General features: G+C 39.3%; 1 protein-coding gene across 6 annotated transcripts in view; it reads left to right on the forward strand.

Moving 5' to 3' along the window:
• LOC117394700 (solute carrier family 12 member 7-like) overlaps nt 1-24,830 on the forward strand; it is a 128,044-nt gene that overhangs the window by 45,801 nt on the left and 57,413 nt on the right. The window contains exon 1 of one of the 6 annotated variants that reach the window (XM_059014351.1): nt 9,447-9,570. The exons of the other annotated variants lie outside the window; for them this stretch is intronic. Coding sequence (XP_058870334.1) covers nt 9,531-9,570 — 40 coding nt within the window. The 5' untranslated portion in view covers nt 9,447-9,530. Of the gene's footprint in view, nt 1-9,446; nt 9,571-24,830 lie in introns of those variants that run through there. 6 annotated transcript variants of the gene reach the window in all.

Here is a 24,830-nt window from a genome sequence, read left to right on the forward strand (position 1 = left end):
GGTTTTTCGCTGGCCTGCGGCTGCAGCTCCGGATCGTGCTCAGTAATCCTCTGTGACAAATAACACACAAGACACACAGTGTTAATACACAGACACAGAACACTCACGGTTTCCTCACAGTACGGGCTCCTTCTCGGTTATTTAACTTAACCATATGCAAAGGAACAGATCACTCAAGCCATGCCCCCTATTTATACCCTCGCCCATGACCCCGAGGTTAACGAGCGCATCCGCTCCTCCAGTCCTCGGATGCCACGCCGCTTACCGTCTGGGTCACTGAGCTCGGGTGCCATGGCTCCGCCCCCTTCCGAACTGACCGACTTCCATCTACCCTACGGAATAAATTGTCGTGCCATTTCATTAAGGGTACTCTGTTCCTCGTATACCGTGCTCTCACAGGTCGAGAGGGAGATCTAACACTAAGACTCATTCGATCTCTGTCACAGCCTCATACTCCCTTTGTTCTTTTGCAAAATAATATGTATATTTTTAATTCCGTGCTGCATCAAACGAGTCCCGTATTAGATACAATCTGGGTACAGCCTTATGGCAAAAGTAGACACAATCATTCTCTGAACACACTGTCATTCAAAAACAAATGCACACTTTTCACTTAAATTTATCATGCTCTGCTGTGTTTGGGGAGTATTTACATAAACAAGGTAACTGTGACAAGGATGGTGAGTGGTGTGTGGTAAATGATTAAACAACAACAATGGTTTACTCCAAAAAACATCTGTTTATTTCATTTCACAAAAAAAGGTTTCTTCAAACAAAAAGCAGACGGAAGCAAACATGGCGGTCCCATACAAAACAAACAATAACACTCCAGTACCAGAATCCTCCATGCACAAAACTGTGCTCTTGGTGTATGCTGTGCTCTTTGCAGGTGGTGCTTTGCTGTGCTGTTCTGTGCTGTGTAGTGAAAACATTGAGTCGGGGTTAGTGCTGGCTGCATGCCTGCAGCTCTGTTCTGTGTTATTATTATTATTTGTTTCTTAGCAGACGCCCTTATCCAGGGCGACCGTCAGTTGTAAACAAAAATACATTTCTCTGTCCTACTCCTCTGCAATAACAGAAACAAAAACAAACAAATGCAGGCTCCGGCCACGTAATCAAAACTCAGCATAAGAGGAGTACTCACGTAGCAGCGACCCCTTTGTACTACCCAACTCCTCCCTGCAATCAGCCTTTCTCCAATCGCCATAGCCGATCGCAAGGGATTTGTTTCGTGTATGTGCCGCTACACGCTTCCGCCAAGATGGCCGACGTGCGGTTTCCGTCCACCGTTGAGTTGACCAGTCTACAGGGAAAGATTTGGTTGGGAGGGAGATTTACAGCTTAGACTCTTTCTCTCTTTGTCACATACCTCAGCCCTCAGAGTGATTCCGAAGGAACACTCAGACAACTCTAAGCCCCCCAATGGACCGCCCTCCCTGGAAAAAAATCTGCATTTTGATGCTCCTTACCCGCAACACCAGGTACCACCGAGTTATCCGGGCGTTGTTGTCCTTCATTGTGTGTAACCATCTTAAAGAAGCATGATCAATGACAAGAGAAAAAGACCGTCCCCCTAAGTAATATCGAAGAGCGTGAGTAGCCCATTTGATGGCTAAACACTCCTTCTCAATGACAGAGTAGTTAATCTCCCTAGGAGCCATTTTTTGCTCATGTAAATAATAGGGTGTTCTACTCCATCTACTTGTTGGAACAGAAACTCCCCCAGACCAATCTGGGAGGCATCGGTCTGGAGGATGAACTCCTTGCTGAAATCTGGTGAAATAAGAGCAGGGGCTTGGCAAAGTTTCTCTTTAATCATATGAAATGCGCCCTGGCACTACCCTGTCCATTTAACTACTTTTGGAGAAGTCTTATTGGTGAGATCGACCAGGGGGTTGACTATGATGACATACTCTGGAATAAAACGGCGATAATAGCCAGCTAACCCCAATAGTGATCTCACCTGAGACTTGGTTCTCGAGATCGCCGTGTCCACTAAAGCCTGGACTTTTGAGGCGATCATCTTTACCCATCCATTACCCATGGTAAAGCCAATATATTGGGTCTCTTGTTTGCCAAATGCGTATGTCTCTAGAAAATGTGCATTTCCCCAGGTTAGCCGTCAGCCCCACCTCCCTCAGAGTGCAAGACGTCCGAAAGTCTAACAATATGCTCTTTCCAGGTAGAGCTAAAAATCACCACATCATCATTGTATGCAGCTGCCAAGGTCGAAATTAAATTATAGCTTTGCATTACGAAATACATTTTAAGCACTATTGTAAAAACAAACAACCAAAAGTACAATAAAATGTTTGGGTTTAAAACTTTAAAAAGGCCAGCAATAGAAAGATGGTAACAGGTGTTGATATATCAACGTAAGATGTAATAGAGTACTTGGTGCATTTTGTAATACAGAATTATCACAAAATGCAAGAGACCGAGATTGTACTTGCATAAAGTTCAGTGGCTGCTTTACAACAGAAAAAAAGCAGCCATACCTTTGTCTCGTTGCCAACCCTTTTTTTTCTCCTATACAATAGATAACATTTCTATCAGGTAATGAAATTAGGCAAAACTACCAATAGGCAAAACTACCAATTTCATAAAAAAATCAGTATTTCTACGGATAAATAAATAACTTATTAAACTTAAATTAAACTTAGCAATTTAATAACTATGTCAAATACTGGAACAGGTTATATGTTTGGAGTCTACTGGTTATTTAAAGTTTGCAACAACAATACTACCACACTACTATGATGACTACGACAAAGAAGAAGAAAAAGAAGAAGAATGAAAGTCGTGCAATGCAATGTCCCTGAGTGCCTCACTTGATAAAAGCACAAGCGGTACTATGCAGGGTGAGTCATGTAGTGCAGAAGTCACAGGGAGCATTGCATTGCCTATATTAGAGGTCGACACGGGTAGAAAATCTGGAACCGGGTACCCGCCATGAAAAATACCCGGGTACCTGGATCTTTTGCGGGTAATGATTAAGAAAATAAATAAATAAATAAATAAATAAATCACATATATTAATGTTTTAAGTGCATGATACATATTTAAATTCTATATAGTACACCTACATTTAGTCTCGACAGATCTGTACACTTGTGTAACCTTTTTTCAGTACTGGAAATAATAATAATAATAATAATAATAATAATAATAATAATAATAATAATAATAATAATAATAATAATAATAATTAAAAAAAATACCTTCATTGCTCATTTCTTGTAAAGACATTTTGTTCATTGCGGTTTTCTTTTGAAACTTCTCCAATCACATGAAAATAATTTGTTATTTTCCTCATCTTGGTTTGACAAAGGGTTCCCATGTCTGACTTACAAAAAACCGGGACACAATTTCGTACAAAAATAAATAAATAAATCATATACTTTGACATTTAATGTCCCGGGAAGTCGTACAGATTTCCCAGGACAGCTGCCTCCACAAGAGAACAATCCAGGCAAAACCAGAACGGGTGGCAACCCTATTTTGACAAGTTTTCAAACTCTCTGTAAACGATCAGCCATCACACTGATAAATCGGTGAAACTGGCAGGGTATGGGATTTGTAGTTTTTATTGTGTGATTAACAGTGGGCACTGGACACCAATAAATTACATTCCCAGAGTACATTACGATTGAGCTATGAGAGTTTAGAGCTGTATTTTTTTTTTATTTTTTTCTTTAATGTTTTATACTGTCAGCTAAAAAATAAATCACAAATTTCTAGTGGCATATGCGACCAAATTAGTAGCAGTGTAGAGCCCTGTTATTGTGTTGTTTTGTTTCTGATTTAGTTCCTGAGAATAGTCACTGCAGTTATTATTATTGAGGTGTACTTGCTGCTCGCTGTGTTATTGTTTTCTGTACAACATTGCAGTTGACTTACAGCCAAAAAAAGAAGCATTTTAGGTACATGTGTTTTTTTGTTTTGTGTGTAAAACTCCACTGTAAAGTACTGTATATTCTAATTACTGCATGTACAAAAAAACTAAAGCTGTACAGGTTTTTAAAGAACAATGTATTTACATGTAAACTGGTATACTGTAGTTGTTTATCAAGAGGCGTGTAAAACAGCATGTCTGATAAAATCTGAAAAGACATTAAACTGGGTATATAAAATTGAAACTAGCAATAACATATTTGTTGCTGATTTTTATTATTATTAATCTCAGTAGTAATGGGTTTTCAGGCTTAAAAGATGACAGGATTATATTGATTAATTGAGATTTTTTACTTGGGCGTGAGTAACATGCTGAAAAAATGCTTATGAGATTAATTAAAGCCTGCTATCAATGCCTCTGTACATCAGATAACACTGTGAAGTGTGAAATGTAGGTTAAAGACACAATAACACATGTAAACTTGTTACATGAAAGCAAGGAACAATTCTAATTTCCATTGGCCTTGTAGAGTGAAACAAGCAGTCACTGGGTTGGATTCATTCTTCAAGTGGGATTAATGTGGTGATGGCAATACTGTGACGTCAGGTTGCCATGGAGGCTCCTGAAAATGTACAACGGCAGACTGTGCTATCTCTGGCTTTACATGACTTATGTCTGTTCCTTTACAATTTAGCTTAATTAGCTATGTGGGCGTAACTGAACAATTTAATTACAAAAAATATATAATGTGTTTGTTACGTATGCCCTACTTAAGGTAAGGTGTATGTGCAGGGTTGGCTATACAGCGGGTTCCAGTGCATTAGATATTATCTAAGAAGTCAGTTATTGAATGTATTGAGTACCTTACACCAAATTAAGTATATTTCAATTGTATCTGTCTTTGTAAAACTATTTTCTTAGGCAACTTCTATTTGTTGAGCACTGAAAAAAGTACAGGATTTACTTAATCCTGTTATGTGGTTAGTCACACTGAAAAGGCTTTATAAGAGTGACTAATGAAAAGCATCAGCAGCAGTCTCTCCCAATACAGATACAAGTTTGCCAGAAGCTGTATTTCAGTTTTAAAAATTGCATGGAGGCAACTTGTTTTCATTCTACAAAAAATGGCTTTAGATTTAATGTGTGAATGTGAGCTGAAAGCTTTGTATAAAGAAAAGAGCAAATATCAAAGATGATAACTTCATTTTTTTTTTTTTTTTAATCGTCTCAAGAGATTATTATTAAAAGGCTGGGTGCTAGAAAATGAAACAAATCACTACCCGAATAACCTGATTGCTGTAGTGTGCACAAAGAACAGGAATATAGATATACCATTTTATGTGACACTATGATGAACAAACTGTTAAAACTGCAGTGTATAATAAATCAGAATTTTGGTGATGAAAGAAGCTGTGGATTGCTTCAATGGACAGTACTGCAAATTCCTTTGTTTTGGCACAGTTCAGGGTAATGTTTGAAGTAAACACAGTAATGTTTCAAATAGTTTTCTATTTGTGAGCAATGGGGTAAGATTTGAGAAAGTCTTCATTGTATTTCTGTTTATGGTTCAATCTTGGCTGTTCTTTGAGGGTTTATTGTATTGATGCTAACAGTACAGTGCTTGACCTAGAGCTGACTGGTATTGTTAGTGTTCGGAGCGGTTTACAATTGTTTTATTAATAATGAAAACAAAATTGATATCTGCCCATTATTGATATGGAATATTGTTAATTGTAGTTGGACCAAAAAATAACAATCAGTGCATCCCTGTTTTTATAAGTTGTCATTTTTATGCTAATGTATGGATTTTGCTACCGTAGCTGTTCTTAGCCTCAGCCCATCTGAAACTGCACACTTCACAAACACTTTCAAACAGCTGAACACCATTGAAATACTAATTGTTTGGTAAACTTTAAACACACAATAATACTGTAGTAACTTCTTTGCATTGAACATGTAATGTTTTTGTGATGCAAACATGTTGTGAATAATGTTTTGCAAATACAAAACAGTCTGTTCAAATCTAAACATGCACACATACAATTTTACCTCAGTGCTTCGGAGTTCAGAAATAATTCTCCACCTGCCTGCTGTACGACATCGTTCCTGCTTCGAGCTGGCAAAGCCTGACTTTTTTTACTAAACAATTTTTAAACTATTTCTTCCCAAGGAGAATAAATTCCAAGCCAAGGGCTCTATTGTAGTCTTAACTTTTATTAATAATTTTTAATACAATAGTTGGGAACTTTATTAAATGTATTTTTTATTACATTTTAAGCGCCTGCAACTCAAGCTGCATAACAATGATGCAACATGACATGGGCGGTTAAAGAGTTAACTTCTCTGTTTAACTCGTTGAATTGTAGACTATTTAGTGCAACCCCTACTCTAAATATCTTGTGCAAAAGATTAAACTTGTGGTTTTCCATATGCACCCCATGTGGGAAAGTAGATATAATTAAACATACATATGACTCTGTGATAGGAAAACTGGCATCAATTCACTGTTTATTGTGTTCATAAAAATTAAATTTTTACCTGATTGTTAAATATTATGCAACTTCATGTGAGAGAAATCAGGTTAATTTTCTTACTAGGGCCTGTTAGAAAGACTCCATGTCCTCAATCAACAATGTAATGCTGATTATGTAATGTATGAGTGAACCAAATAATCCTGGGCTAGATTATGTCAGCCTAACATTTGTTATGTTTTTTCATTCTTGAGATTTTTTTTTTTTTTTTTTTTTTACCAAAGGTAATTTTCTAGACAAACATCTGCTGGTTGAATGATAGCATTTTTTCAAATAAAGTTTAGAGTGCATTTTAAAATAATTTTAATAAACAACGGCTGCCAGCGTTGCCAATGGCCGCATTTCCACTGCCAGCATTGTCACAGGCAGCAGTTCCGCTGCCAGAATTGCTCCTATGGGAGAAGCCACCATCACCCAGGCCAGCATTGCTGCTGACAACATGGCCATCCGTGGGCTCATTGATACCTCCGTTCCTGGCCCAGGACCCTGACCAAGACTTTGGGGCTTTTAATGGGGGGAGGTGGCCTTTAAGGCCACGTGTGCTACGCACAAGTGAGGAGACTTGGGTTCACCGCGTGCACATTTATTACAAACCTCCAAGAGGTACCAATGAGAACAAAGATACACAGAGACAATGACGTACAGAGCCCTCACCACCAATCACCATACAGCGCAAATTATATATTATATTTAGGACTTCTGTTTTTCGTTTTTTATTAATTACATATTTTGGTGCTTATTTTGAGCTATTTTTGAGTTTTATATAAATCGTTTTTTTATACTTTCACTTTTTTTATACTGTATGAATTTATTGTTTTCGGTTACTTTCCAAAATGCTTGGGCGTTTTTTCTGTCGCAATAGTTGTAACACGACAGTATTTGCACACTTAAGTTGCACCTTCTATCCTTTGCTGTCTTCCATAAATAAATCCTTATGGTCACGGGCACATTCCCCTGAAGTTTTTGTGTGTAGGCTTTTTTTTTACATTTTGCCACAATTTGCAATTCTGTTTTAAATCCTCCGTATCTTAACTGTAATACAGCTTAAAATAATGCGAACAAGCCTCCATTCAGGTTTAAAGTATTCAGAATGAATCAATGCTAGATATACAAGCCAGGAAGGATTGAGAGACATTGCCCAGCTGCACTGGGAAAGGTAGTTTGTGTTTGTTTTTTATGTGTTAGGTTTTTGTTTTTTAAGTGGGAAAGTGGTGATGAAGTCAGCGTGAATTGAGTAACCATTTCCAGTGTTTTTCCGGTGTTTATTATTGGCTTCTTATTCAGCCAGCTTCATATTATTTGCATATAGGAGGCTGTGTGATCCAGTGGTTAAAGAAAAGGGCTTGTAACCTGGAGGTCCCCGGTTCAAATCTCACCTCAGCCACTGACTCATTGTGTGACCCTGAGCAAGTCACTTAACCTCCTTGTGCTCCGTCTTTCGGGTGAGACGTAATTGTAAGTGACTCTGCAGCTGATGCATAGTTCACACACCCTAGTCTCTGTAAGTCGCCTTGGATAAAGACGTCTGCTAAATAAACAAATAATAATAATCTCAGCTTCTTATTCGCATTCCAGTTTCTTATTCACATCCCAGCTTCTTATTTGATGATATACACAAATGTAACTAAAATTGAATAAGTAATTGGGCCTAGGGGTATTTTAGGGGATAAATCGCCTCTGGCTGCTCATTTCAAAGTTAATACAATACCTACTTTGTAATGTTGCACTAAACCCAATGTTAATATTTCTATGTGTGCCATGTTTGTCTGCTGTTTTTGTACCAAATTCTGTTTTGGGCCGGGATAAATACATATGGATGACGTAGAGGGGTTCCCCTGTGTTTGTATTAACTTTGAAATGAGCAGCCCGTGGCGATTTAACCTCTGAAATACCCCAGTTACTTATTCAATTTTAGTTACATGTGTGGATATTGGCAAATAAGAAGCTGGGATGCGAATAAGAAGCTGGGATGCGAATAAGAAGACAACTTCAGCATCGTCACATTAATGCTTTTTTCTTTTTTTTTTTAGTTAGTTTTTTTTAATTTTGTAATTTTCCAAAGTAGCCTATAGTTTGATCCATTTGGGGCTACCCTGGAGAATAATTCAAATTAGTCTCACTTTGACACGAAGGGATGGTCGGATCTTCTTTAGATCGGCTTGAGGTGAAGTGAATTGTGTGCATTGCAATGGGATTGTATTTCAGCGTGGGATTGTAATACACACACGCAATCACAGCTGCTTCTAACACAGGATCCACGTTGAATGCCAGGGAGACTCGGTCTGACTTGCTGTCACCCTGTTTTTTACCTGCGGATAGTCATATTGACCGTGTTGAAGCAGGTGGAAAGCTAACTGATGGAAGTTTACATTATCCACCACTTTCGTCTTTACAAAATAGACACAGATTCTTAGATCATTACGTATCCCACCAAAAGAAACCATCAGAATAACTAATGAACCAAACTAGCGGATAGAGTCCCGTCGTATTTTCAGCAACTTTAGAACATACTGAATCGGTGGGAAAAACGGGTGCTTAAAAAAAACGGTTGAAATAATGCGATCCTCCAACATGTCTCCTTTGAACATAACCCCCAATGTCTTTAAATTGGGACAAGTGAGGACCGTGTGTCTACATGAGTACATTAACCAAGGTATTGTAATTGTGTAATAGCTTAGACAGGTGCTGCACACATAAAAACATACCTCGTATGTATAACCATACTGTTGCATAGATCTACTCTAATATGTATTTAATACATTTTTTTTGGTTTAATGGGTGTAAATATTGATTAATATAATAGAAACTGTTGGTTTCAGAATTATGTAAGTTTCCATAAAGTGTGTTTTACCGGATAGGAGAAGGACCCCTCCTCCCTCCGTTACACTGATCACGGATCAGGATTTGAAGAGCTGCTGCAGTGCAGCCTCACTGAGTGTTGTAGGTAGCCTGTCAGCCTCGGGAAGCCTGGATGAATTATCTTGCTGCTCCTAAGACCATTCAACTATCAGGATCTTCACGGGAAAGTGCAACTTACAGAATTACCACTGCTTTAGTTATCTGAACACTTGATTCCAGCAGAACAACATCAACAACTGTGTGATATGAATGTGCAAGATGATGAGGAAAGTGCACCAAGCCTGAGTAAGTGGCACATAGAAATCACTTGTTTTATCAAATCAAAACTATTTCTGCAAGCCCTTTTGGGTCAGTGGAATATCTTTATCCTGCTGCAAAGTGCTAAATGTTTGGTTTTTTATGTACTGTAATTTAGATTTTTGTCATCTGATTTGACTTGATTTTAGTGACTTGCGATCTAGATTGATATAGCAAAAGTAATATCCTCACTGTTGGATAAACGGATTGAAATGACAGCTGTATTCCTCAATCAGTCTCAGCCTCTCTTATGTACACATCCAGCTCAGAGATCTGGAAGCATTAGTGTATAATGTTTATAAATAGCACATGCTGCCATTTATTGCTAGATACTCTGTTTCTTCATTTTAGTTAGTGGTAGGTGGTACAAAGACTTTCTTTAAACATATGGAATAAACATACAGTATACATAGTTCCTCTGTTTGGGTGCTATAGTTATATCAAATAAAAAGCCATTAGTTTCATAGAATAATTGACCTGTTTTTACAATTTACTTGCCAACAACTTGAGTGAATTAGGAAATCCTGGCTATTCACCTTAAAGTATTTTTTTTTTTAAAGATTTTTAAGAACAAGAAAGGTTAGCAGGTCATGCAAAGAATGCTTGTTTACACAGACTCCAGTAAGTTTTATATAAATTCATAAAAAACATTCAATCTTTCAGAACGGCTTTTAGGTGCCAGATCTTTCATACACTAATTACAAAGCATTTTCTTTAATTTTCACATAGCTTATTCATTTTAAATGTCACACAACTCTCTAGGCTATATACTGTAGCATTGTATATGTTTTAATTTAAATATTTGAAAAAATATTTGTGTCTTTTACAATTCTAAATGTATTTGTATTTTTTTTTTTTATTTATAGAAGTGCTGTTCAACACAAATGAATCATAAGAAATCCTCAGGATACGCAGCAGGCATTACCCTATAGAATTAACTAATTTCGCTTCATAAAGTCAAATGAAACCTGCTGAATAGTGTTAACTGAATGACATATAGCTTTGTAGTTTACCAATATACTTAACGAAAAACTGACATTGAAAAAATGACATTTCGAAATCTAACATGAAATACTGTACTACTATTATGGCTTCCGGCAGACTTGTGCTATATCATTTTGTAGTTTATTTGATTACATGATGTTAAATAAAGATCTAAATTATGTTCATAAAGTTGATTTTATTATTTTTTTTTATTATCTCTAAATCCTAAAATTCTAGGTGATGCAAAATTTTTTGGCCATAGCTGATGATCTTCTTTTTTTAACTAACCAACCAAGTATATGAAGTCTGCATCACATGCCTGCTGCGAATCCTGAGAATGTCTTATGATTCATTTGTGAGCTGTTGGCTGTGTTGAACAGCACTTTATACATACATACATACATACATACATAAATAAAATACAAATATTTGTTCATATATTTCAATTGCCTGTAATTAAGGCCTTTTTAAAACCGCATGAACACAGAAGCCCAAATCTCATTTCACAATCTGTGTATGGTGTAAAAAAAAAATAAAAAAATATATATATATATATATATATATATATATTTTACCTTTTCAATATATATATATATATATATATATATATATATATATATATATATATATATATATATATATATTGTAATATAGCGGGTTGTGAGAGACGGCAGGGAGGGGGTTAAAACCTCCCTGCAAGAAAAAACATGTGAGAATGCACCTTTTGGTTAATTGTTTGATTTGTATTGCTTTATTGTTTTATTTAATTTGCTAATTGATTTGCTTATTGTTTAGTTTAATTGTTTGATTATTAATTATCATCCGCACCTGTGCTATTAGGGAATTAGACTCAGGTGCGGGAGTTTAAAAGGAGAGCAGGCAGTCTGCTCGGGGCTGCTGAATGGAAGGAGGCAGAGAGGGGTGCTGTCTCCGAGTAGCCATTGAAGAGAGAATAGTAAGTGCGGTGTTAAACCTGGGTTTTGTGAGGACGGGTAAACAGCGTAGCTGTCCCGTGTTAGGAAGGGGATTCCTGAAAGTTGAGTTAGCGCTCCAAGAGGAGCTAGGTGTTTATTTTGAGTTTGTGTGTTTTGTTTTGTTTTCTGTTTATTAAAAAAATAGCGCAAACGCGCTGAAAAATCCACTTCTGTGTTCTGGGTCGTATTTTTAAAGGGGCAACGAACGCGAGCGAGGGTGAATCGTTTACAATATATATATATAGAAAAGGTAATAACTTGAGCAGGCGGGTCCATTGTATCTGTTTTTGTTTCTAATGTAATTAATAAGTACAGTATATAATCCATGTACTCCAGGGCTCATTGAGTATCTATGACTCTTAAATTTAGATGTGGCATCAGTTTAAATATGTACTGTACATATTATCATTTAAAAAAGAACGTAAATAACTACAGTACAGATATACATATTGACCCACATTAAGCATTTTATTACATTTATAACTGCATTACTGCACTATTATAGCAGGTCACATTAAAGGTGATTTTATAAGAACATTGTTTTCTATACTGAAAATCATTTTAATACAGTCGTCTCCAGCTAAGAGAACACCCCTCGGGAAGCAAGCGAAGTGTTCTTCTAGCCGAAGTGTTCTCTTAGCCAAAGTGTTCTCTTAGCCAAAGTGTTCTCTTAGCCAAAGTGTTCTCTTAGCCAAAGTGTTCTCTTAGCCGAAGTGTTCTGTTAGCCGAAGTGTGCTTATAGCCGAAGTGTTCTTTAAGACAGAGTTAATGCACGTGCACAACATATGAAAAGAATAGAATAAGAGAAAAACAATAGGCAAGTGTATGTTAATAAACTATAATAATAAAGAAACCGACAAACTAACGTTAATAAACTAACTGTCAAACTAAATTAACACAGCACCCCTACACATGTAAAAAAATGCAGCAACAGCTCTAGATTAATTATGAATACCTGTACAGGAGCAATATTCAAGACATGCAAAAAATTATTTAACAGAATGGTGAAGCAACTCACCAGAACGGAAAACACCAAATTGATCGGTGACTTGTGTCTGATTCAGGTTTTTTTAAGGAGCTCAAACAATTTTCATCTTTTTGTAGCAAGAGAAACAGCGGTGGGTTTCGCCGTCTGTTTACATGACATTTTGTAACAATGAGGTGCACTCATGGAAATCAGAATGTCAAAAAGGTGTTCTTTAAAGCAAAGTTCCTGTTCCTTTAGGCGGAGCATGTTCTCTTAGGAGGTGTTCCTATACGCATAGACTTGTATAAGAAAAAGTAAAGGAGAAAAAAAGCTAGCTATTATTACAGCCATCACATGGACTTAGTCGAATTACCTTATTAAAGTGCTGATTCTAATAGAGCAAGTTCTTTTTTAGAGGATGTTGGGGGGCTTTTGTGTATTGATACATACTGCAAAGACATATTCATTGTTTGTTCAATATTCGTGAAAACATGTTAAAGGAATATTATGTTTCAGAATAGACTGCATGCACAAATCCCTCTCTTCAAAAAGATTTTGAATTTAAGAACAATATGTAAGGGTGGCTTCCGAGTGGCGCATCCAGTACAGGTGCTCTGTGTGGAGTGCAGGATTCGCCCTATAGCCTGGAGATCGCAGGTTCAAATCCAGGCTATGTCATTGCCGACCGTGATCGGGGTTTCCTAGGGGGCAGCGCACAATTGGCCGAGCCCTGCCCGGGTAGGGAGGGCTTAGGTCGGCAGGGCAATCCACGGTTCACAGCGCACCAGTGACCCCTGTGGCTGATAGGGCACCTGCGGGTTTGTAGTGGAGCCATTCAGATCTGTGTTGTCCTCCGGCACTATAGGTCTGGTGGCTTCGCTGTGGATCCGCAGTACGAAAAATGATGGATTAGCAGGAACACGTTTCGGAGGACTCATGTTTCAGCCTCCATTCCCCGAGTCGCCGGGGGGTTGCAGCGGTGAATCGCGATAAAAATAATAATTGGGCATTCCAAATTGGGGAGAAAACCGGGATAAAAACCATTGGCAACGACTAAATTAAAACTATCCTGTTGTAGTAAATTAGTTAACTGTTTGCACAGAACATTCTGAAAGTATAATGCATTACCCAAATTGTACAATTAAGCATTAGAAAATGGATTTCCTTTAACCTGATTGGTCAATACGAGGGCCTTAATCTCCTGTAAAGGACGTTGAATGTTAAACTATGTTAAACTATACTCTCACTGTTCCAAATCAATCGGCTGATTGCTCGATGCAAGACATTCTCCTTTCTTGTACACACCCTCTGAATGTTGTCTGTAAATTAGGGCTGTCAGCTAAACCTGTTTTGGACTAATGTCTGATCTCAGCTGTGATGAGTTTATTTTGACGTATTTTTTGCTCTGTGATTGTTGTTGTCTTTCTAATGTTTTTTTTATGCTAAGGTAGAACTGTATCACTAGTGCTTGTTTATAAGTATATAAGATGTCACCTCCCCTCCCCCCTCCTTCTATACCCGGTTCGGACCCGATTCCAAAAATGTCCTCAAATGCACGTCACAGGTTGGCTGAGAGGTGTGTGTGGTATAACGTCAGTGACCAGGAAGCAGTACAAAAACACCAGGGTGCGAGCAAAACTGCGTGGCTGCACAGCGTATTTATTAAGTAAATCAAAAGTAACAAAATAAAGACTGGTCTTGTTATGTTAAATGCCGTCTCCTTCTGGACATTTAACAACACAAGGCGGGTCTTACCAGACAGTAAAGCCCTCTTCCGGCTCTATTGCTTCAGTATAACCCTGATTTATAGGGCATTACCATATGGTCGACTGTTTCGGTGACCGCTACTATACATAACAATACAAGGTCAAATACCAGGGTTATTCCCCATAGTCAGGGTTTTATTGCAATTAGAAACTGGTTAACAGTGGCTTTATTTTTTTTTTCTTAAATGTAGTAATCAACAATTATTTTATTATTTTCTCCCAGTTTGGCATATCCAATTATTTTTAGGCTCAACTCACCGCTACCACCCCCGTGCTGACTCCGGAGCGGCGAAGACGAGCACATGTATTAGTAAGACCTCACTTAGAATATTGTGTTCAGTTCTGGTCATCTCGCTACAAAAAGGATATTGCTGCAATAGAAAGAGTGCAAAGAAGTGCAACCAGAATTATCCCGGGTTTAAAAGACATGTCGTATGCAGACAGGCTAAAAGAATTGAATCTATTCAGTCTTGAACAAAGAAGACTATGCAGTGATCTGATTCAAGCATTCAAAATCCTAAAAGGTATAGACAATGTCGACCCAGGGGACTTTTTTGACCTGAAAAAGAAACAAGGACCAGGGGTCACAAATGGAGATTAGATAAAGGGGCATTCAGAACAGAAAATAGGAGGCACTTTTTTACACAGAGAATTGTGAGGGTCTGGAACCAACTCCCCAGTAATGTTGTTGAAGCTGACACCCTGGGATCCTTCAAGAAGCTGCTTGATGAGATTCTGGGATCAATAAGCTACTAACAACCAAACGAGCAAGATGGGCCGAATGGCCTCCTCTCGTTTGTAAACTTTCTTATGTTCTTATGCTGTCCTCCGAAGTGTGTGCCGTTAGCCGGCCACTTTTTTACACGCTGCAGACTCACCATGCAGCCACCCAGAGCTACTGCGTCGGAGGACAATGCAGCCCTGGGCAGCTAACAGGTAAGCCCGCAGATGCCTGACCAGACTACAGGGGTCGCTTGTGCGCGGTGAGCCGAGGACACCCTGGCCGACCGAAACTCCCCCCCCGCCCCCCGGGCGGCGCTCTGCCAATTGTGTGCCGCCCCCTGGGAGCTCCCGTCTATGGTCAGCAATAGAATAGCCTGGACTCGAACCGACGACCTCCAGGCTATAGGGTGCATCCTGCACTCCACTCGGAGTGCCTTAGTGGCTTTATTTTTATTCGATACAAGTTCATCTCTAATTTACAGGGAAATTGACCCTGGTTTTGCTTTTTTAAAGCGAGACATTCTATGTCAATTCTAGAAATTGTATTATGAATTTCTTTGTTTCTAGTTTGTTATCATCACACTTTGATAATTTATGTTACTTTTTTATGTTAAGTTTGCATACCATATTTATCCAGGGTGACCCAGTACTATGATTAGGACTTTGGATTTTCAGTGTTTTTCGACGACTTTTCTAAAAATTTGATTTAAAAAACTAACGATTTAAAAGCCAATTTAGTTGCTTCACAGAAAAAACCCGTAAATGATATAATTTTTACTATTACTGCGTTTCTCAGTTGTGATTGAGTCACACGAATGGCTTAAGATGGATCAGTTGAATTCTTAAAGGAGAGTAGAAAAGTCAGGGTAAAGCACCAAAAATCAGAACCCATAACTACGATGCATGACATGCAAACCTCCTCATAAGTGTACAGAGAATGTGCTATGGATCACTTGATAATACAGATATTTCCTCAAAACAGAAATGTACACTTGGCTGCTTTTCAATGAGTGGCTTTAACAAAATAAATGGGATCACTTCTAAGCAGTGAACATAAAACAGTGGTAGCTAATAGGTAAAGTAATGCAATTTGTATTGGTGGGTCACAAAGGGCTCCTTGATACCTCTGCATTAAAGTGAACAAGAAGACAGTAAGGTCAAAAATATATTCTGTTCCTGCTCATCTCAATATTTATTTGTCACATCAAATAGAAACCATACATGATTGTCACTTGCGATATGAGTTGCCTTAAGTTTTAATATTGTAGGAAACTTATATTCTGTGTCACAGTCACATAAAGCCACATAAAAACAGTATTTAGGCCAGACCTAATAAATACATTTTGTCAGAATCATCGCTCCTAAAACATGAGTTATTAACTTGTTTTCCAATTACAAAAGCATGTCAAAAAACTTTGCTGTTTAATAGTAGGCTACTCATCTTTTTAACCCTTTTTTGTGGAGTGGCACAGTCTGATGACGGGTGATGGTTCAACAGGGTTTCAAACACATCCGTAACTATGTTGCAAAAAGCATAATACATTTAAGTATATATGTAATTGGCAGCAATACCTCAGACAACATTGTACATTATATACAGTAGTAGCCAAGGTTACATTGAGTTAAAGTCATTTTTATACTGTACTGTAGGATTTCAGTAATGGCTAAAATGTGCTGAAGACCACAGTATATCAGTAAGTTAAGCAATGCTTTTACTGTAGAGCTGGATAAATGCAGCATGCTACAGCCCAAATGAAAATAGTTATGGTGATATTATATAAGTGCACCATACATGCAGTCAGTGGGTGCGCTGGGGCACGTTTAAGACCGAGAAGTAATTAATGGGTTTCTTGTCAACAACTAATTTCCCAAGGGTGACAAAAGTTGACAATGTATAGTAAGAATTAAAATTCAGGGTTACTAGTGCGTACAGTAATTATATTTGATGTATTGTTTTGTTTATCTAGTTGAACTGTCGTATGCAATTAGTTTTGCTGGTTACACAGAACTATCATTTTTTTCACGGTTGTCATTGATTTCATGATTTCCATGGAATTTACTCATTGCTACGTAATACATAGTTCCCTGTGAAAATTCCCATTTCTGAAAGAATAGTGTAAATATACATATCACTTAAATATACAGCAAACGTTTCCCTTATTGTTGCACTGTATTTAGGAAGCCGGTTTAGTTTGCTTCTGGTAAATGATTGAACACAATGCATAGAGATGCACAATTTCTTTAAAAGTCTTTAACGAAAAAGACAGCTGCGTCAAAGATCCAAAATATTTCTGCTGATTCAGTACAAGGATCACCTGCACGAAGCCGGTGATCCCCGGGATCGAACACCTTAAGTTGGCTACTGTATTCTCTCTCAAGCTTAAAACAAACGAAAAATATATATATATATATATATATATATATATATATATATATATATATATATATATATGTATTTTTTTTTCTCTGTGTGTATTTTCTGTTTGTTTTTTTTTTCCACAGAAATGCTAAAGACCGAGACACATGCTCGGGTCAAGATGCTTGCAGTTTTTTCCTCAGTGTCTCGTTGCCACATTAAGCTCTGCTTGCAAAATTAGTGTGCAGACTGTTAGGGCTCTAGTAGTAGGCTGGCTTTCCTCAGTTTTTGAGCTGCTGGTTAGCCAATAGCGTTATATAGGTGGGCAAACCTATATTCGGTTTTGTGGTAACTGCTCGTTGCCGCTCTGGTCTCTGCTTGCAGTGCCACTGCGAAGGCTATCAGTGACAGCAGGCTTCCTGCAGTCTTAGGGCTGTGTTGCGTTAAGCCAGAAGCTATACAGGTGGGCATCCCTGTATGTTGCTTCTTCAGTAACTGTAGGTCATTGATCTACCACCATTCTTAGTGAGCGAGTTTACCGAAACGGTAGTGTACCATGCTCTGCACTATACCATATCGTTTGCACCATACCGCGTGCACTGTGCGCCGTGCACCGTGCGCCGTGCACCGTACCGTTTGCACCTGTACCGTGCTTGTACACGGCACCATACCGTTTGCACCGTGCCGTGAGGCAGAGAAGCTTGGCTTGTCTAATTTTTCTCCAGTAGATGCCGCTATTGCATCACTGGTAAAAGCCCCTTGAATAAAGACGCTACCTGCCCAAATAAAGTGTGCAGGGTTTCGGAGACGCTCCTTAAGAGGGCTTACTCAGCCGGTGTGTTCGCCGCATGGAGTAGTGTGCAGCAGTGTGGAGTAGTGGTTAGGGCTCTGGACTCTTGACCGGAGGGTCGTGGGTTCAATCCCAGGTGGGGACACTGCTGCTGTACCCTTGAGCAAGGTACTTTACCTAGATTGCTCCAGTAAAAACCCAACTGTATAAATGGGTAATTGTATGTAAAAATAATGTGATAACTTGTAACAATTGTAAGTCGCCCTTGATAAGGGCATCTGCTAAGAAATAAATAATAATAATAATAATAATAATGGTTGGGCAATGTGAACGTGTGGGTTGTAATGCGTGGTGAATGGGTGATGCAGGTGCTCCAGACAAGGACACAACACAAAGTTCACGGTTCAAGTTCCTTTTTATTCCCTGAACCGTAATTAAATAGTAAAGCTGGCTCTACCCAGCAATGGGTATTGCCAGTGCCAAAACAAGGGGTTGCAGTCCCGAAATAATAATCCCAAAACACAAACACAACACAAACACAGACACGTCTCCGGACAGTGAGTGCTTGAGTGCAGGTGCGGTGCTGGATACAATGATGCCGGTTAAGTGCAGGTTCGGTGAAGTCCGGGTGAATCGCTGGCCTCAGGCTGCAGCTCCCAGATCCGTGCTTAATCAGTCTGACAAAGACAAAACACACACGGTTGCAAAAACAAACAAAACACTTAACTCTCCTTCCAAACAGTCCTCGTTTCCTTCCATCAACCACAACAAAGGAACCGATTATGGCGTCACATCCCCCTAAAGTACCCTCAGCCCCGCCCCCTCCGATAGCTAGTTCAATCACGTATACTCCAATTCATGAATGAAACTTTGCTTACCGTACTAGGGCGGGGACTCCTGGTACCGTGACGCCATCCCTTTCCTGAATGGCCGGCTTCCGACTGCCCCCGGAATGAACTGCCGAAACATTCAGTACGGGGCACGCAATTCCTCCTGTACAGTGCTCTCACAGGTCGAGAGGGAGATTGTTGATTCATATTCATTCGCTCTTTGTCACAGGCAAATACAACATTATCTTGGTAGCCTACCAGAACTGTTTGTTAAAGGCTATCCCTCAGAGTCACAGACCCACACCACAACAGCTCGAGGAGCTGCTGTTGGTGAATAAGAACCTGCTCCGTATTTCAAAGTTGAACGGGCAGCAGTGGGCAGGAACCTTGCTGCTTTAGTAGCCGCAAGAAGGCAACTATGGCTATCCCAAGCGTGCATAGCTGATGAGGACAAGGCGCCATTGCAGGATGCTCCCATTACTCCAGGACACACTTTTGGTCCCATCGGGCATGGGAATCTACAAAGGAACTGGCGCGCCTGCTCCCCAAACGGCCTCCTCCAGTACGTAGACCGGCACCCAACTGGCGACCAAGGTTCCAGCAGCCTCAGAGACCTCTTCCCCACCTCTCCGTGTCATCGCTATGACTGACAGGTGGATCCTGCGAGACTGCTGCCCTCTTCCTGCAGAAACACGGATACACCAGAGAAGTCAGTACAGATCTCCCCTATTACACAGTCCATTTGTGCAGTTGCCTTTTCAAGTACAAAATGTAACCATTTCCGAATGGTTATTTACCTCCTAAAGACCCAAAACATAAACAAAATATATCAAAGCTGCTAGCAGAACCAGTGATGCAGTCATGGCATAAAATGACACCAATCACAGACCTCGGCGCCATTTTTCCTTTCAAGACTGACCTGACAGGAGGAGCCTATCAGATAAGTACTTGTTGCTTATAAGAAGTACTTATCAACCCTGTCAACCAGTCTGTGGAATTGGAAGCTTCCTTCCACCTCCTTTCCAGTCTGACAGGAGTTGCAGCCCAGTGCGGGCCCTGATGTACTACGTTGACAGGACAAAAAGTTGGACAACAATGTTTTGTCTGCTTTGGGATGAAGTCCCATGGTCAAGCCCTATCTAAGCAGAGGCTGTGCAAATGGATAGCAGACACAGTCAGGACTACCTATGAGCTGGCCAACTTGCCCCCTCCAGAAAGCTCTCTGCCCATTCCTCCAGGATCATGGCAACTTCGTGGGCTTTAGTCCAGGGTGCATCTGTCAAGGAGATTTGCAATGCAGTGGTGTGGGCTGCTCCCCATACCTTTACTAGGTTCTACAGACCATTAACCTTCAAGGTCCCTGCGTCCATGATTGCAGCAGGCTTGAAGGAAAAATGTCACTTACGTCTGTGAGCGTTGTCATTTTATACCATCACAGGCTCTGTGAGCAGCTTTGATATATTTTATTCAGGTTCCTGATCTTTAGGAGGTAAATACCCATTCGGTAATGGTTGCATTTCTACTTGAGGGAACCAGGGTTATGCGTGTTGCTGAGCAAGGCTTTTCAAATTTGAATTTAGAGTGCGAAACTTTTCAACCCAAATGTCTGACTCCTTGAAGTCATCAGCTTCCAGCTACAAATCTCTGATTGAGATGCCTGGAATCACCATCAAGTCCAGTGTTTCCACACAAGTTTCATGGGGACGAATCATAAAGTTGAACAAAGTTCTGTGTCTGCGAAATTCCACAAAACGAGGCTTGTTGCTAGGATCCTCTACCATGCATGAATCTTGAAACATTCATAACATCTCAAAGTGAGTCAGTCTGACAGTCTCGATATCTCTGATGAACAGAACAATCTGGATTCAAATGCAAAAACTGCCTGCTGTAGAGGCAGGACTGTGTTTCCCTGCCCTTGAAGTGTAACATGAAGTTGATTCAAATGACCTGTAATGTCCACAAGATAATAAAAGCTTCCTGGTGCAGACAGTGAAAGTTTAAAATGGGACATTTCTTTTGTTCTGACAAAAGAGCAACAAATCCCTTGTGTTTTCCCATCATGCTGGGTGCACTGTCAGTACACACTGAAGCAAGCTTCCCTAACTGGATCTGCTTCTAGCTACAAAATCCAGTACAGTTTTAAGTATGTCTTCACCTCTTGTTTGATTTTTCATTGGCAGTATTGCAAGCATTTCTTCTCGTAGTTGCCACATATATATCGCCCTATATAAATAGTTGTGCAACATCACAGACATCCGTTGACTTATCCAAAGCAAACAAAAAATATGTAGCAGAACTTATATTTTCTATTTGCTGCTTGTCAAGCCATTTTCACAGCTTGATTATGAACTGTTTTTGCAGATAAAGGCATATCTTGTATTTGCTGCAAGATTTTGTCTTTGTCAAATAGCTCTTTGGCTATATTAAGCATACAGCTCTTCACATATTCTCCATCAGTGAAAGGCTTACCTTTGCGAACGATCTCTAAAGAGCTTGTGAAACTTGATGAATTTAAACTTCCACCTTTATTTGACCATGCAAGTAATTTACTTTACCCCACTTTCATTTTTCTTTGCAGCTCCTCGCAGGCCTTTTTCCACACCTCACCTTCTGGGTACTTCATTGCAAATGCAGCATGGTTTGTCATGAGATGTTGTATATTAGATTTTATGATTTTATGTCTCCATTCCGGCTGAAAAGAAAGGTATTCCTCATCCGACTTCTTTCTTTTTGCCATTTTTTTAATGAAACTAAAGAGCTCTACACTACGAAACTGAAAAAAACGCAGTAAAAGCGGGTCTACAGATTGTGACTCGTGTGCATATTGTTTGTTGACAGGTCTCTCGACCAATCAAAACACAATGAAACAGACTCCAGGAATACAAGCACCAATAAAAGAGCAGTGAGTAGGTGTATGTAAAAATAAATAAATAAATTGAGATATCACATGGTCATTTGTAGATGTGCGATGACGCTAATAGTATGTTTAATTAATTGTTTTTTTGTGTGTGTGCGTGCGTGCGTGCGTGTGTGTTTGTGTGTGTGTATTTGTGAATGGCTTAGAGACTTGAGAGCCATATTTGGTTACTTGAAGCCAGGTATGGCTCGTGAGCCATAGGTTGCTGACCCCTGGTTTATTGGAACTGTGGGTTTTGTTACCATACTGCCAAGCACTGAAACGAAAAATGAACTGGCAGGCACTTGCTTTATAAATAAATGTGCATGTGAAAATTCCCCTGCTGTGCTCTGGTTTTAGGTAGACACATTATGTTGTACAATACATTTCACAATACATTACGTGTTGTTATCTGCTGAGATTGCTCAAAGGTGAAAGCAACTGGATGTTGCAGCAGTACAAATTTTACTCCAGTGCTTTGGCCAAGCATCATAAGAACATAAGAACATAAGAAAGTTTACAAACGAGAGGAGGCCATTCGGCCCATCTTGCTCGTTTGGTTGTTAGTAGCTTAATGATCCCAGAATCTCATCAAGCAGCTTCTTGAAGGATCCCAGGGTGTCAGCTTCAGCAACATTAGTGGGGAGTTGGTTCCAGACCCTCACAATTCTCTGTGTAAAAAAGTGCCTCCTATTTTCTGTTCTGAATACCCCTTTATCCAATCTCCATTTGTGACCCCTGGTCCTTGTTTCTTTTTTCAGGTCAAAAAAGTCCCCTGGGTCGACATTGTCTATACCTTTTAGGATTTTGAATGCTTGAATCAGATCACCGCATAGTCTTCTTTGTTCAAGACTGAATAGATTCAATTCTTTTAGCCTGTCTGCTTACAACATGCTTTTTAAACCCGGGATAATTCTGGTCGCTCTTCTTTGTGATCTCCAGCCTTTTGTTCGATACACAAAGAGTACCAGAGACTAAAAGATCAGAAACTATGGCGAGGCTTAGTGAACAGCATTGTCCACGCTGTCCCTCTCAGCCAGGCCTCTGTTTGGAGGAGTGTTTTGAAAAGTACCACACAGTACATGAGTACTGGAAGGGCTAAATAAACCTTCAAAACAAACCAACGTAACCAAAGGTAGTAAAAAAACACTTGTTTTTATTTCATGTGGCAACATTACCTCGGGCTCCAGGAGGATTATGGGTAGCAAACCATTGAAGGGAGGTGTTCTAAAATCCTTATTTTGTAGAGTTTCAGAAAATGTATACTTATGCCAGGTTATCTCATTCTTTGGTGGCATACTGGGCACATGAAATGGAGGTGGGTGCTATAGGCTGCATAGCTCAAAGTAGAAAAGTCAGAGTGGCCTGGTGTCAGTCTAGGACATGTAAACGCCTCAAATGTGTATAAAGGTGCACATATTTTAAATCATTGAACCCAGGACACACCAAGGAATTCAGAAACACTGTTTTTTCAACAATTAAACTAAAGCTGACATATGCAGAGGTCCATATTGTGATAAGCAAGTACTACATACAATGACATTACCTCAGATTGCAGAAGGATTATGGATAACAAACCATTGAAGGGAGGTATTATGTTACCTATTTCTAAAATCCTTATTTTGTGCAGATTCAGGACATATATACTTTTGCCTGGGTATCTCATTCTTTGGTGGCATACTGGGCACATGAAATTGGGGCAGGTAATATACACCGTGGGCTGCATAATTCGAAGTGGAAAAGTCAGTGGCCTGGTGTCAGCTTAGAGCAATTAATAACCCAAAAATGAATAAAACAATTTACACAAAGACATAGGCAAATCGAGCAGCTTAAAAGTCTCTAAAATCGTACATCAAACGTAAGGATTTTAGGGACTAAGGATGATGTAGATATGTGACAGGGTGGCTGGGCGGTGACGTCAAGGCAGAAGCAGGAACTAAAAACACTGACACCAACAGTACTGCAGGTTCCAAACAAAGAGAAGTGGCGGTGCCATTTTATTCAAATAATACAAAAATAAATAAAAGGTTTAAACAAAAAGAAACTTACTCACAGAGCGAAAATAAAACAGGTAAAACAAAATCACGAACACAAAACAACAGGTCAGGCTGGGCAGTAGCCTTCACTGTTCCTATATTATTATTATTATTATTATTATTATTATTATTATTATTTAGTTTAGTTTTCTCTCTCTCCTCGCTCTCTCCGCTCCTCTCATACACCCACCACGAACTGAGAGCGCTGCAGGCTTTTATGCAGATGACCATCTCCCGATTTAGCAACAAATTAATCACTTAATTAATTCGGGAGATGGCCATCTTCTGCACGAGGTTTTCTAATTATTCCTGGCAGAGGACGAGTACCCACTCTCGCCTCTGCCAGAACACATTTTAAATAAAAACAATAACAAGCACACAGCGCTCGCCATCATTTACACAACGATAACATACAAATAAATAATACACCAAAAAGACATGGCTTTCGCCGTCATTTAAATACAATAACTAAATACAGAAATAATAACAGAACACACAGCGCCTCGCCGTCATAAATAATAAATACATAAACAAACACATGACTAGAAATCCACAAAAACTTGTCACTGTGACAAAAAAATATATATAGTTTGCCTGGGGTATCTTAAATGGAACATATGGTAATTTTGGTGTAAAACAGCTGACTCCCAAAATCACAACATTATTGTAGCATAGAGCATCAAAAGGGGCTCAGCAAACAAGGGTTTAATGTGATCAATAACACACTAATACTGCACTGATACGACTGAAGCCATGGTTGCGTTTCGAGGCAGGAGGAGATGCAGAGTGTCTTCAGCCACCTGAGAATGAGACACGCTGTCTTACTATGCTTCTAGAATGGCTCATGATTATTTTGATTGTACTGTGATTTAGCCGGTTGCAACTAAGTAAGATCTAAACTATTTTCATTTTTTAAAGTACAGCTA

This window comes from Acipenser ruthenus, chromosome 3, assembly GCF_902713425.1.
Source record: "Acipenser ruthenus chromosome 3, fAciRut3.2 maternal haplotype, whole genome shotgun sequence".
Classification (NCBI taxonomy): domain Eukaryota; kingdom Metazoa; phylum Chordata; class Actinopteri; order Acipenseriformes; family Acipenseridae; genus Acipenser; species Acipenser ruthenus.